This window comes from Coregonus clupeaformis, chromosome 25 (assembly GCF_020615455.1).
Source record: "Coregonus clupeaformis isolate EN_2021a chromosome 25, ASM2061545v1, whole genome shotgun sequence".
In the NCBI taxonomy this organism is placed as follows: domain Eukaryota; kingdom Metazoa; phylum Chordata; class Actinopteri; order Salmoniformes; family Salmonidae; genus Coregonus; species Coregonus clupeaformis.
This window is the reverse complement of record NC_059216.1, coordinates 20,328,174-20,343,897: the sequence shown is the minus strand read 5'-3', so window position 1 is coordinate 20,343,897 and position 15,724 is coordinate 20,328,174. Positions and strand designations below refer to the sequence as shown.

The 15,724-nt window shown below is 46.7% G+C and overlaps 1 protein-coding gene across 1 annotated transcript in view; it reads right to left on the bottom strand.

Moving 5' to 3' along the window:
- paplna (papilin a, proteoglycan-like sulfated glycoprotein) overlaps positions 1-15,724 on the bottom strand; it is a 126,826-nt gene that overhangs the window by 27,528 nt on the left and 83,574 nt on the right. The window contains exons 10-12 of the mRNA XM_041847385.2: positions 13,886-14,058; positions 9,906-10,029; positions 9,007-9,133 (exon numbers count right to left, since the gene is read on the bottom strand). Coding sequence (XP_041703319.2) covers positions 9,007-9,133; positions 9,906-10,029; positions 13,886-14,058 — 424 coding nt within the window. The remainder of the gene's footprint in view (positions 1-9,006; positions 9,134-9,905; positions 10,030-13,885; positions 14,059-15,724) is intronic.

Genomic DNA, 15,724 nt, shown 5'->3' with positions numbered 1-15,724 from the left:
AACCCCCTCCCCTTGACCCTAACCCCCTCCCCTTGACCCTAACCCCCTCCCCTTGACCCTAACCCCCTCCCCTTGACCGTTACCCACTCCCTTGACCCTAACCCCCTCCCCTTGACCCTAACCCCTCCCCTTGACCCTAACCCCTCCCCTTGACCCTAACCCCCTCCCCTTGACCCTAACCCCCTCCCCCTTGACCGTTACCCCTCCCCTTGACCCTAACCCCCTCCCCTTGACCCTAACCCCCTCCCCTTGACCGTTACCCCTCCCCTTGACCCTAACCCCCTCCCCTTGACCCTAACCCCCACCCCTTGACCCTTATAATTCACTGCATCACAATTCCAGTGGGTCAGAAGTTTACATACACTAAGTTGACTGTGCCTTCAAACAGCTTGGAAAATTCCAGATAATGATGTCATGGCTTTAGAAGCTTCTGATAGGCTAATTGACATCATTTGAGTCAATTGGAGCTGTACCTGTGGATGTATTTCAAGGCCTACCTTCAAACTCAGTGCCTCTTTGCTTAACATCATGGGGAAATCAAAATAAATCAGCCAAGACCTCAGAAAAACAATTGTAGACCTCCACAAGTCTGGTTCATCCTTGGGAGCAATTTCCAAATGCCTGAAGGTACCACGTTCATCTGTACAAACAATAGTACGCAAGTATAAACACCAAGGGACCACGCAGCCGTCATACCGCTCAGGAAGGAGACGCGTTCTGTCTCCTAGAGATAAACGTACTTTGGTGCGAAAAGTGCAAATCAATCCCAGAACAACAGCAAAGGACCTTGTGAAGATGCTGGAGGAAACAGGTGCAAAAGTATCTACAGTGGGGAGAACAAGTATTTGATACACTGCCGATTTTGCAGGGTTTCCTACTTACAAAGCATGTAGAGGTCTGTAATTTTTATCATAGGTACACTTCAACGGTGAGAGACGGAATCTAAAACAAAAATCCAGAAAATCACATTGTATGATTTTTAAGTAATTAATTTGCATTTTATTGCATGACATAAGTATTTGATACATCAGAAAAGCAGAACTTAATATTTGGTACAGAAACCTTTGTTTGCAATTACAGAGATCATACGTTTCCTGTAGGTCTTGACCAGGTTTGCACACACTGCAGCAGGGATTTTGGCCCACTCCTCCATACAGACCTTCTCCAGATCCTTCAGGTTTCGGGGCTGTCGCTGGGCAACACGGACTTTCAGCTCCCTCCAAAGATGTTCTATTGGGTTCAGGTCTGGAGACTGGCTAGGCCACTCCAGGACCTTGAGATGCTTATTACGGAGCCACTCCTTAGTTGCCCTGGCTGTGTGTTTCGGGTCGTTGTCATACTGGAAGACCCAGCCACGACCCATCTTCAATGCTCTTACTGAGGGAAGGAGGTTGTTGGCCAAGATCTCGCGATACATGGCCCCATCCATCCTCCCATCAATACGGTGCAGTCGCCCTGTCCCCTTTGCAGAAAAGCATCCCCAAAGAATGATGTTTCCACCTCCATGCTTCACGGTTGGGATGGTGTTCTTGGGGTTGTACTCATCCTTCTTCTTCCTCCAAACACGGCGAGTGGAGTTTAGACCAAAAAGCTATATTTTTGTCTCATCAGACCACATGACCGTCTCCCATTCCTCCTCTGGATCATCCAGATGGTCATTGGCAAACTTCAGACGGGCCTGGATATGCGCTGGCTTGAGCAGGGGGACCTTGCGTGTGCTGCAGGATTTTAATCCATGACGGCGTAGTGTGTTACTAATGGTTTTCTTTGAGACTGTGGTCCCAGCTCTCTTCAGGTCATTGACCAGGTCCTGCCGTGTAGTTCTGGGCTGATCCCTCACCTTCCTCATGATCATTGATGCCCCACGAGGTGAGATCTTGCATGGAGCCCCAGACCGAGGGTGATTGACCGTCATCTTGAACTTCTTCCATTTTCTAATAATTGCGCCAACAGTTGTTGCCTTCTCACCAAGCTGCTTGCCTATTGTCCTGTAGCCCATCCCAGCCTTGTGCAGGTCTACAATTTTATCCCTGATGTCCTTACACAGCTCTCTGGTCTTGGCCATTGTGGAGAGGTTGGAGTCTGTTTGATTGAGTGTGTGGACAGGTGTCTTTTATACAGGTAACGAGGTCAAACAGGTGCAGTTAATACAGGTAATGAGTGGAAAACAGGAGGGCTTCTTAAAGAAAAACGAACAGGTCTGTGAGAGCCGGAATTCTTACTGGTTGGTAGGTGATCAAATACTTATGTCATGCAATAAAATGCAAATGAATTACTTAAAAATCATACAATTTGATTTTCTGGATTTTTGTTTTAGATTCCGTCTCTCACAGTTGAAGTGTACCCATGATAAAAATTACAGACCTCTACATGCTTTGTAAGTAGGAAAACCTGCAAAATCGGCTGTGTATCAAATACTTGTTCTCCCCACTGTATATCCACAGTAAAACGAGTCCTATATTGACATAACCTGAAAAGCCGCTCAGCAAGGAAGAAGCCACTGCTCCAAAACCGCCATAAAAAAGCCTACAGCCTACTACAGTGTGCAACTGCACATGGGGACAAAGATCGTACTTTTTGGAGAAATGTCCTCTGGTCTGATGAAACAAAAATAGAACTGTTTGGCCACAATGACCATGGTTATGTTTGGAGGAGAAAGGGGGTTGCTTGCAAGCCGAAGAACACCATCCCAACCGTGAAGCAAGGAGGTGGCAGCATCATGCTGTGGGGGTGCTTTGCTGCAGGAGGGACTGGTGCACTTCACAAAATAGATGGCATCATGAGGAAGGAAAATTATGTGGATATATTGAAGCAACATCTCAAGACATCAGTCAGGAAGTTAAAGCTTGGTCGCAAATGGGTCTTCCAAATGGACAATGACCCCAAGCATACTTCCAAAGCTGTGGCAAAATGGCTTAAGGACAACAAAGTCAAGGTATTGGAGTGGCCATCACAAAGCCCTGACCTCAAATCCTATAGAAAATGTGTGGGCAGAACTGAAAAGGTGTGTGTGAGCAAGGAGGCCTACAAACCTGACTCAGTTACACCAGCTCTGTCAGGAGGAATGGGCCAAAATTCACCCAACTTATTGTGGGAAGCTTGTGGAAGTCTACCCGAAATGTTTGACCCAAGTTAAACAATTTAAAGGCAATGCTACCAGATACTAATTGAGTGTATGTAAACTTCTGACCCACTGGGAATGTGATGAAATAAATAAAAGCTGAAATAAATTATTCTCTCTACTATTATTCTGACATTTCACATTCTTAAAATAAAGTGGTGATCCTAGCTGACCTAAGACAGGGAATTTCTTACTAGGAATTGTGAAAACCTGAGTTTAAATGTATTTGGCTAAGGTGTATGTAAACTTCTGACTTCAACTATAATACTGGGCCCTTTGAATACAGTGTTGACATGACAACGAATGAAAATTCCAGGGAGGAGTTATTGTGATAGGGTAGGAACCAAAGTGTTGACAAGTGTTTCCTAGGGGACCCTATAATCTTCAAATCAAAATGTAATTTGTCACATACACGTGTTTAGCAGATGTTATTGCGGGTGTAGCGAAATGCTTGTAATGTAGGTTCTTCCCGGCTGTATGTAATGATACAAAACACTTTCCGAGCTAATAATGTAAAGAATAATACATAAAATAACAAAATACCGCAAAGTTTCCATCCTCGTCGGCGCCAGGTACATGAATGTTTTCTCTTAGCTACTTCATGTAGCTAACATATTCTTGCTCTGCATATTCCTCTTTGATTTAAAATATACTGTTGCACAAACAACATGCTGATTCAGGTCTCCACCATCACTGATTTACGTTTGCTCTGACTCAGTACATTTATTATCTAGCTGACGATTAGTCCCGTGTATCTCAGTTGGTAGAGCATGGCGTCTGCAACGCCAGGGTTGTGGGTTCGTTTCCCACGGGGGACCAGTATGAAAATAAAAATAAAAATGTATGCACTCACTAACTGGATAAGAGCGTCTGCTAAATGACTAAAATGTAAAATGATTAGCATCAGAGAGAGAGAGAGAGAGAGAGAGAGAGAGAGAGAGAGAGAGAGAGAGAGAGAGAGAGAGAGAGAGAGAGAGAGAGAGAGAGAGAGAGAGAGAGAGAGAGAGAGAGAGAGAGAGAGAGAGAGAGAGAGAGAGAGAGAGAGAGAGAGAGAGAGAGAGAGAGAGAGAGAGAAAGAGAGAGAGAGAGAGATGAGCGAGACGACTGAAGCAGCGAAGTAAACTATAAAAATGGACGCTACACCACAGCGTGTCACATTTAACAAACCAAACATACAAATACCGTTATAGAAGGTAAAGTAAAAAACGGAAAACCGGTCCGTCCATCAATACCGGCATATAGTAACATACGGTATACCGCCCAGACCTACAGATGAACCCAGATGAGGTCACGCTCCCCTGGACAGAGAAAGAGACTACACAGGGTTCATAGCTGTCTCAGGTTTCTTAGCAACGCCATCAAAGGGAACAAACAAGAAATACCAGAGTCACAGAGCGAGGCAACAGCTATTTACTATGCTGCCAGTAGACACTACCAAACTGATCTAAACACAGCTATTTACTGCCAGACATACTGATATACAGACCAGACCACCATACTGATATACAGACCAGACCACCATACTGATATATAGACCAGACCACCATACTGATATATAGACCAGACCACCATACTGATATACAGACCAGACCACCATACTGATATACAGACCAGACCACCATACTGATATACAGACCAGACCACCATACTGATATATGGACCAGACCACCATACTGATATATAGACCAGACCACCATACTGATATACAGACCAGACCACCATACTGATATACAGACCAGACCACCATACTGATATATAGACCAGACCACCATCCTGATATATAGACCAGACCACCATACTGATATATAGACCAGACCACCATACTGATATATAGACCAGACCACCATACTGATATACAGACCAGACCACCATACTGATATACAGACCAGACCACCATCCTGATATACAGACCAGACCACCATACTGATATATAGACCAGACCACCATACTGATATATAGACCAGACCACCATACTGATATATAGACCAGACCACCATACTGATATATAGACCAGACCACCATCCTGATATACAGACCAGACCACCATACTGATATATAGACCAGACCACCAGACTGATATATAGACCAGACCACCATACTGATATATAGACCAGACCACCATACTGATATACAGACCAGACCACCATACTGATATATGGACCAGACCACCATACTGATATATAGACCAGACCACCATACTGATATATAGACCAGACCACCATACTGATATATAGACCAGACCACCAGACACTACAGAGCTGGTATTCATGAAGCATCCCAGAGTAGAATGAATTGACCCTAGAGCAGCACCTCTACAGCTGATCCCAGGCCGGACCAGTTGACAGAACAACAACCCCAGTGTCTTTATGATGTGACAGAACAACCCCACACTAGCACACTACTTACTATGTATTTGCCAATCTCTCCATACTATGCAGTGCACATGTTAAGAGTTTTGGGACACAAACATTAAACTATGTTAACAGACACACAGACAGACAGCAGGCTTTACATGACATCACTACATCAACCAGACAGCGACCCAGCTTAGGGATCAGTGGTCAGGGGTTAAGGGTCGTAGCTTATAGTTCATGGAAGGGACCTCTTTGATGCAAGTCTAGCATCAAATACTTTCACTCTCTCAGTGGAGAGGAACTTTATCTTAAAACAAGGAAGAGGGAGTAAAAGGAAGCAAGAGGAAGGAGGAGGGAGGAGGAGGGAGGAGGAAGAGGAGGGAGGAGGTAGAGGAGGGAGGAGGTAGAGGAAGAGGATGGAGGAGGGAGGAGGTGGAGGAAGAGGAGGGAGGAGGTAGAGGAAGAGGATGGAGGAGGGAGGAGGTGGAAGAGGAGGGAGGAGGAAGAGGAGGGAGGAGGTAGAGGAAGAGGATGGAGGAGGGAGGAGGTGGAGGTAGAGGAGGGAGGAGGAGGGAGGAGGAAGAGGAGGGAGGAGGTAGAGGAGGGAGGAGGTAGAGGAAGAGGATGGAGGAAGGAGGAGGTGGAGGAAGAGGAAGAGGAGGGAGGAGGTAGAGGAAGAGGATGGAGGAGGGAGGAGGTGGAAGAGGAGGGAGGAGGTAGAGGAAGAGGATGGAGGAGGGAGGAGGTGGAGGAAGAGGAGGGAGGAGGGAGGAGTGTGTGTGAAGAGCTGGATAGAAAGAATGAAAAAGGAGGAGGAGACAAAGGAAGGGAGGAGAGCTGAGGTGCGTTCAGTTCACTTGAACGTTCCAGAATGTAAAAACGTACTGAACGCAGCCCTGGATAGAAGAAGGGAGGGAGGAGAGAGGAGGGAGGAGGGAGGAGAGAGAGAGAGAGAGAGATAGATAGAGAGAGAGAGATAGAGAGAGAGAGAGAGAGAGAGAGAGAGAGAGAGAGAGAGAGAGAGAGAGAGAGAGAGAAAGGAGAGAGAGAGAGAGAGAGAGGAGAGAGAGAAAGAGAAAGGAGAGAGAGAGAGAGAGAGAGAGAGAGAGAGAGAGAGAGAGGAGAGAGAGAGAGAGAGAGAGAGAAAGGAGAGAGAGAGGAGAGAGAGAGAGAGAGAGAGAGAGAGAGAAAGAGAGAGAGAGAGAGAGAGAGAGAAAGGAGAGAGAGAGAGAGAGAGAGAGAGAGAGAGAGAGAGAGAGAGAGAGAGAGAGAGAGAGAGAGAGAGAGAGAGAGAGAGAGAGAGAGAGAGAGAGAGAGAGAGAGAGAGAGAGAGAGAGAGAGAGAGAGAGAGAGAGAGAGAGAGAGAGAGAGAGAGAGAGAGATTGGATCTCTGAGCTGGATGGTTGCCCCTCGCCTTTGTTCTGGGTCCCAACATGGAAGAACAGGCTGAACACAGACAGACACACTGAACTCAAATACATACCAGGGAGTAGTGCCGTACTCTAAGAGTGTGTTAGATGTGTCTTAGACTTACTAAAACTACACCCTATTCCCTAGATAGTGCACTAGAGTCCATAGGGCCCTTGTCAAAAGTAGTGCACTATATAGGGAAAAGGGTGCCATTTGGGACGTACCCAAGGTATCTATGTCCACGTTAGTGTTACATCCCTATAGTGTATTGGGAATTAATCTGAAGATTTAGCCTAACAGAACTACTGTATAGGATGACTTGGGTTGCATCTCAAATGGCATCCTATACCTTATATAGTGGGCCCTGGTCAAAAGTAGTGCACTACATAGGCAATAGGGTGCGATTTCAGATGCATCCTTGATCTCTGATATATAACCCCGCTGTGTTTGAGGTCAAATGTTAAACTGAAGCTTTTTGGAGCAGCGGGCCACCGAAGGCCCTGGGTTACCTGTATGTTCTGGGGCTTTCAGAGGGCGTCCACACATGTGGCTGATACAGGTATGCCATCCTTTATGAACAGGGACAATAACAACATCACCCACAACAGTGAGACCAGAGAGAGGGGACCAGAGAGAGAGAGAGAGGAGAGAGGAGACCTGAGAGAAGGGAGAGAGGAGAGAGGAGACCAGAGAGAAGGGAGAGAGGAGAGAGGAGACCAGAGAGAGGAGACTAGAGAGAAAAGAGAGGAGACCTGAGAGAGGAGACTAGAGAGAAAAGAGAGGAGACCTGAGAGAGGAGACTAGAGAGAGGAGAGAGGAGAACTGAGAGAGGACAGAGGAGCAAGAGACCAGAGAGAGGAGACCAGAGAGAGAGAGAGGAGAGAGGAGGCCAGAGAGAGGAGACTAGAGAGAAAAGAGAGGAGACCTGAGAGAGGACAGAGGAGCAAGAGACCAGAGAGAGAGAGAGAGGAGAGAGGAGGCCAGAGAGAGGGGAGAGAGGAGACCAGAGAGAGAGGAGCGAGAGAGAGGAGAGAGGAGAGAGGAGACTACAGAGAGAAGAGAGGAGAGAGGAGACCAGAGAGAGGAGACTAGAGAGAGGAGAGAAGAGATCAGAGAGCGAGGAGAGAGGAGACCAGAGAGAGAGGAGAGAGGAGACCAGAGAGAGAGGAGCGAGAGAGAGGAGAGAGGAGAGAGGAGAGAGAGGAAAGACGAGAGACGAGACCATAGAGAGGAGAGAGGAGTTTAGAGAGAGGAGCCAGACCATAGAGTGAGAAAGATGGCGCTGCCCATGCTGTCACTGAAGCCATTATGGCACAGATACAAAGATGGGCCCCCTTTCTACCTCTATGGCCCAGCCAGACAGCTCCTGTATGGACACAAACAACTACTGAACCCAGGTTACCACGACTGACAAGATTACACTGGACTGTTCTCCTAATGATGGGCTCTATCCATTCTCAGCATAATTGCAAATTCCAGAAACTTTCCCAAAGTTCCCAGGTTTTCAGAAGGAGGAATGAAAATCAGGGAGGAACAAGCAGGGAGGGACTCCTCCGACTGGGATTTCTGAAGAACCCGGGGAACTTTGGGAAAGATCTGGGCCCATAACCATTAAAGCATCTCGAAGTAGGAGAGCTGATCTAGGCTCTGTCTATATAATCTTTATGATCTAAAAGGCAAAACTGCACTCTTACTCTGAGACGCTTCATGGATCATGGGCCCAGATCAGTCTTAACACATCAAGTCATAATAAGGTATCACTGTACTCCACCATGTCAGCTTCTCTATCCATACATACACAGTAATCTTCATCACAACGGCCTAGATAGGTACGGTCTTCTCCCAAACATCAGTAACTGTGGTTTCTCAAAGTACAGCACAGGCACTCCACCGTATTGTACGTAGAAATCAGGGCATTCATCTCTGAGCTAGGACACAAAGGTGACTGACTGACTTCTGTCTAAGAAAATACAATCAACATTGCTATCAGACTTACTACTTTGATGCAGCTTTGATGTACATGCCTGTAACTCACATCATTGCCTTGAACAGTGTCTTGTTCATTTTCCCAAAACGAGTTATTGTGAGATGAAGTGCCCCCTTAGGGAGTGGCTGACTCACCTGCGAGTCTGAGGGCACTGCTGAGGGTTGCAGGTGCGGTTGGTGAGGGGGCGTGGCAAGGCGGCGCACAGGTAGTCTGGGTACGCCTCGTTATCGATGGCACAGAACACCAGACGAGACTGGTACCCTGGTGGAGGGAGGAGGAAGAGGAATCAGTCCAGCAGGGATGAAAAAGGGTTAGAGACTGTGTCTCCAAGGATACTTTGGTCAAAAACAAACAGCATTGCCTCCCGAGTGGCGCAGTGGTCTAAGGCACTGCATTGCAGTGCTAGCTGTGCCACTAGAGATCCTGGTTCGACTCCAGGATCTGTCGCAGCCGGCTGCGACCGGGAGACACATGAGGCGGCGCACAATTGGCCCAGCGTCGTCCAGGGTAGGGGAGGGTTTGGCCGGCAGGGATGTTCTTGTCCCATCGCGCACTAGCGACTCCTGTGGCGGGCCGGGCACAGTGCACGCTGACACGGTCACCAGGTGTACAGTGTTTCCTCCAACACATTGGTGCGGCTGGTTTCCGGGTTAAGCGGGCAGTGCGATTCAGTTGGGTTGTGTTTCGGGAGGACGCACGGCTCTCGACCTTCGCCTCTCCCGTGTCCGTACGGGAGTCGCAGCGATGGGACAGGACTGTAACTTCCAATTGCATATCACGAAATTGGGGAGATAAAGGGGTAACAAAAATAATTTAACAGCATTAACTATTGTTGAGTGGATTCATTTCAGAAGAAGAAGAAGGAGAAGGAGAAGAAGAAGGAGAAGGAGAAGGAGAAGGAGAAGGAGAAGAAGAAGAAGAAGAAGAAGAAGAAGAAGAAGAAGAAGAAGAAGAAGAAGAAGGGCAGGACAAGTCAAAGCGGAGAAGAACAAAAAGACTCCAGTGACAGACTAGAGTAAGGAGGGACACGTACCTGATCCACACTCTCTGCTGCAGGTAGACCAGGAGCCAATGCTCCAGTAGTATCCCTCTGTGGAGTGACCGTTAGGGAGGAAGTACTCATACTCCACTCCCCGGTTATGCTCCTGGCTGATCAACTGATGGGGCAGAGGGAGACGGAAGGAAAGGTTCAATTTGTCTGGGGATCTTGTTTCAACACGGATATATTTGATGAAAGATTACCGTTACTACCACTGATTTGGCAAATAGGGTCATCATCTGGACATACGCAACATGGCCAAAGGTATGTGGACACCTGCACGTCGAACATCTCATTCCAAAATCACGGGCATTAATATGGAGTTGGTCCCCCCCTTTGCTGCTATAACAGCCTACACTCTTCTGGGAAGGCTTTCCACTAGATTTTGAAACATTGCTGCGGGGACTTGCTTCCATTCAGCCACAAGAGCATTAGTGAGTTCTGGCACTGATGTTTGGCGATTAGGCCTGGCTCGCAGTCGGCGTTCCAATTCATCCCAAAGGTATTCGATGGGGTTGAGGTCAGGGCTCTGTGCAGGCCAGTCAAGTTCTTCCACAGAAATCTTGACAAACCATTTCTGTATGGATCTCGCTTTGTGCACAGGGGCATTGTCATGCTGAAACAGGAAAGGGCCTTCCCCAAACTGTTACCACAAAGTTGGAAGCACAGAATCGTCTAGAATGTCATTCTATGCTGTAGCGTTAAGATCTCCCTTCACTGGAACTAAGGGGCCTAGCCCGAATCATGAAAAACAGCCCCAGACCATTATTCCTCCTCCACCAAACTTTACAGTTGGCACTATGAATTGGGGCAGGTAGCGTTCTCCTGGCTTCCGCCAAACCCAGATTCGTCCGTCGGACTGCCAGATGGTGAAGCGTGATTCATCACTCCAGAGAATGCGTTTCCACTGCTCCAGAGTCCAATGGCGGCGAGCTTTACACCATGCCAGCCGACACTTGGCATTGCACATGGTGATCTTAGGCTTGTGTCCGGCTGCTCGGCCATGGAAACCCATTTCAAGAAGCTCCCGACGAACAGTTATTGTGCTGACATTGCTACCAGAGGCAGTTTGGAAATCAATAATGAGTGTTGCAACCGATTTTTACAGACGATTTTTACGCGCTATGCTCTTCAGCACTCGGCGGTCCCTTTCTGTGAGCTTGTGTGGCCTACCACTTCGTGGCTGAGCCGTTGTTACTCCTAGACGTTTCCACTTCACAATAACAGCACTTACAGTTGACCGGGGCAGCTCTAGCAGGGCAGAAATTTGACAAACTGACTAGGTGTTAGAAAGGTGACATCCTATGACGGTGCCAGGTTGAAAGTCAGTAAGGCCATTCTACTGCCAATCTTTGTCTATGGAGATTGCATGGCTGTGTGCTCAATGTTATACACCTGTCAGCAACGGGTGTGGCTGAAATAGAATCCACTAATTTGAAGGGGTGTCCACATACTGCTGTATATAGAGTGTAGCTGGGAGTCTGGTCCCAGATCTGTCGGAGCTGTCTTGCTAACTCCTATGGTCGTTGTTAGCAAGACAGCACAACAGACTATACAGTTGAAGTCGGAAGTTTACATACACTTAGGTTGGAGTCATTAAAACTCGTTTTTCAACCACTCCACAAATTTCTTGTTAACAAACTAAAGTTTTGGCAAGTCAGTTAGGACATCTACTTTGTGCATGACACAAGTAATTTTTCCAACAATTGTTTACAGACAGATTATTTCACTAATAATTCACTGCATCACAATTCCAGTGGGTCAGAAGTTTACATACACTAAGTTGACTGTGCCTTCAAACAGCTTGGAAAATTCCAGAAAATGATGTCAAGGCTTTAGAAGCTTCTGATAGGCTAATTGACATAATTTGAGTCAATTGGAGGTGTACCTGTGGATGTATTTCAAGGCCTACCTTCAAACTCAGTGCCTCTTTGCTTGACATCATGGGAAAATCAAAAGAAATCAGCCAAGACCTCAGAAAAAAATGTGTAGACCTCCACAAGTCTGGTTCATCCTTGGGAGCAATTTCCAAACGCCTGAAGGTACCACATTCATCTGCACAAAAAATAGTATGCAAGTATAAACACCATGGGACCACGCAGCCGTCATACCGCTCAGGAAGGAGACGCGTTCTGTCTCCTAGAGATGAACGTACTTTGGTGCGAAAAGTGCAAATCAATCCCAGAACAACAGCAAAGGACCTTGTGAAGATGCTGGAGGAAACAGGTACAAAAGTATCTATAGCCACAGTAAAACGAGTCCTATATCGACATAACCTGAAAGCCCGCTCAGCAAGGAAGAAGCCACTGCTCCAAAACCGCCATAAAAAAGCCAGACTACGGTTTGCAACTGCACATGGGGACAAAGATCATACTTTTTGGAGAAATGTCCTCTGGTCTGATTAAACAAAAATAGAACTGTTTGGCCATAATGACCATCATCATGTTTGGAGGAAAAAGAGGGTTGCTTGCAAGCTGAAGAACACCATCCCAACCGTGAAGCACGGGGGTGGCAGCATCATGCTGTGGGGGTGCTTTGCTGCAGGAGGGACTGGTGCACTTCACAAAATAGATGGTAGCTTAGTGGTTAAGAGGCGACAGGTAGCTTAGTGGTTAAGAGCGTTGTGCCAGTAACCGAAAGGTCGCTGGTTCTGATCCCCAAGCCGACTAGGTGTCTGTCGATGTGCCCTTGAGCAAGGCACTTAACCCTAATTGCTCCTGTAAGTCGCTCTGGATAAGAGCGTCTGCTAAATGACTGAAATGTAAATGAAATGAAATGTAATCATGAGGAAGGAAAATTATGTGAATATATTGAAGCAACATCAGTCAGGAAGTTAAAGCTTGGTTGCAAATGGGTCTTCCAAATGGACAATGACCCCAAGCATACTTCCAAAGTTGTGGCAAAATGGCTTAAGGACAACAAAGTCAAGGTATTGGAGTGGCCATCACAAAGCCCTGACCTCAATCCTATAGAAAATGTGTGGGCAGAACTGAAAAAGCGTGTGCGAGCAAGGAGGCCTACAAACCTGACTCAGTTACACCAGCTCTGTCAGGAGGAATGGGCCAAAATTCACCCAACTTATTGTGGGAAGCTTGTGGAAGGCTACCCAAAACGTTTGGCCCAAATTAAACAATTTAAAGGCAATGCTACCAAATACTAATTGAGTGTATGTAAACTTCTGACCCACTGGGAATGTGATGAAATAAATAAAAGCTGAAATAAATCATTCTCTCTACTATTATTCTGACATTTCACATTCTTAAAATAAAGTGGTGATCCTAACTGACCTAAGACAGATAATTTTTACAAGGATTAAATGTCAGGAATTGTGAAAAACTGAGTTTAAATGTGTTTGGCTAAGGTGTATGTAAACTTCTGACTTCAACTGTATATCTGGGAGTCTGTTTCAACAATGGTATGTGTAGTAGAAGTTTACCCTTACTACCACTGATTATACACTCTTAGGGTTCCTAAAGGGTTCTTCAACTGTCTCCATAGGAGAACCCGTTTTGGTTCCATGTAGAACCCTCTGTGGAAAGGGTTCTACATGGAACCCAAAAGGGTTCTACCTGGAACCAAAAAGGGTTCTTCAAAGGGTTCTTCTATGGGGACAGCACCTTTTCTGTGTAGTACCAGACAGAATCTATTTTTTCAAGGTTTTACAAAATGTAAATATACTTGAAAAACATAAACCCAAATGTTTCAGGTCTATAACAGCTGATGTGTTCATGTCTATGTATTTATTACGCTATCATTTAGGCCTACTGTTTCTATGTGTTCAGTCTGGTTGTTGTGTGTGAGCCACATGCATGTAAAGCCACTGTTTCAGGTCGATAACAGCCGAGCTGGTTGAATCTCAAACGGCACCCTATTCTGTACATAGGGCACTACTTTTGACCTGAGCCCCAAAAGCAGTGCACTATATAGGGAATAGGGAGTCCTTTGGGACGCAGGTCCAGGTGTCTGACCCTGACCTCGATGACCAGTGGTTCTGTGGTGGGTCCGCGGCCGATGATGGTCTCAGGAGTCATCTCTCCCTCAGCCCCTCTCTGGTAGTGTAGCATGGTGCCAGCTACGGGAGTGGCCCTGGAGAACTCTATCACCCAGTGGCCGTTCAGGTAGTACTCCCCACGCAGGTTCTTAACGGCTGATGACAGACACAGTAGCCTTGGTTAGAGTCACAGTCAGGTTCTTAACGGCTGATGATAGACACAGTAGCCTTGGTTAGAGTCACAGTCAGGTTCTTACGGCTGATGATAGACACAGAAGCCTTGGTTAGAGTCACAGTCAGGTTCTTAACGGCTGATGATAGACACAGAAGCCTTGGTTAGAGTCACAGTCAGGTTCTTAACGGCTGATGATAGACACAGTAGCCTTGGTTAGAGTCACAGTCAGGTTCTTAACGGCTGATGACAGACACAGTAGCCTTGGTTAGAGTCACAGCCAGGTTCTTAACGGCTGATGACAGACACAGTAGCCTTGGTTAGAGTCACAGCCAGGTTCTTAACGGCTGATGACAGACACAGTAGCCTTGGTTAGAGTCACAGTCAGGTTCTTAACGGCTGATGATAGACACAGAAGCCTTGGTTAGAGTCACAGTCAGGTTCTTAACGGCTGATGACAGACACAGTAGCCTTGGTTAGAGTCACAGTCAGGTTCTTAACGGCTGATGATATACACAGTAGCCTTGGTTAGAGTCACAGTCAGGTTCTTAACGGCTGATGACAGACACAGTAGCCTTGGTTAGAGTCACAGTCAGGTTCTTAATGGCTGATGATAGACACAGTAGCCTTGGTTAGAGTCACAGTCAGGTTCTTAACGGCTGATGACAGACACAGTAGCCTTGGTTAGAGTCACAGTCAGGTTCTTAACGGCTGATGACAGACACAGTAGCCTTGGTTAGAGTCACAGCCAGGTTCTTAACGGCTGATGAAAGACACAGTAGCCTTGGTTAGAGTCACAGTCAGGTTCTTAACGGCTGATGATAGACACAGTAGCCTTGGTTAGAGTCACAGTCAGGTTCTTAACGGCTGATGATAGACACAGTAGCCTTGGTTAGAGTCACAGTCAGGTTCTTAACGGCTGACGATAGACACAGTAGCCTTGGTTAGAGTCTCAGTCAGGTTCTTAACGGCTGATGATAGACACAGTAGCCTTGGTTAGAGTTACAGTCAGGTTCTTAACGGCTGATGACAGACACAGTAGCCTTGGTTAGAGTCACAGTCAGGTTCTTAATGGCTGATGAAAGACACAGTAGCCTTGGTTAGAGTCACAGTCAGGTTCTTAACGGCTGATGATAGACACAGTAGCCTTGGTTAGAGTCACAGTCAGGTTCTTAACGGCTGATGACAGACACAGTAGCCTTGGTTAGAGTCACAGTCAGGTTCTTAACGGCTGATGATATACACAGTAGCCTTGGTTAGAGTCACAGTCAGGTTCTTAACGGCTGATGATAGACACAGTAGCCTTGGTTAGAGTCACAGTCAGGTTCTTAACGGCTGATGATAGACACAGAAGCCTTGGTTAGAGTCACAGTCAGGTTCTTAACGGCTGATGATAGACACAGAAGCCTTGGTTAGAGTCACAGTCAGGTTCTTAACGGCTGATGATAGACACAGTAGCCTTGGTTAGAGTCACAGTCAGGTTCTTAACGGCTGATGACAGACACAGTAGCCTTGGTTAGAGTCACAGCCAGGTTCTTAACGGCTGATGACAGACACAGTAGCCTTGGTTAGAGTCACAGCCAGGTTCTTAACGGCTGATGACAGACACAGTAGCCTTGGTTAGAGTCACAGTCAGGTTCTTAACGGCTG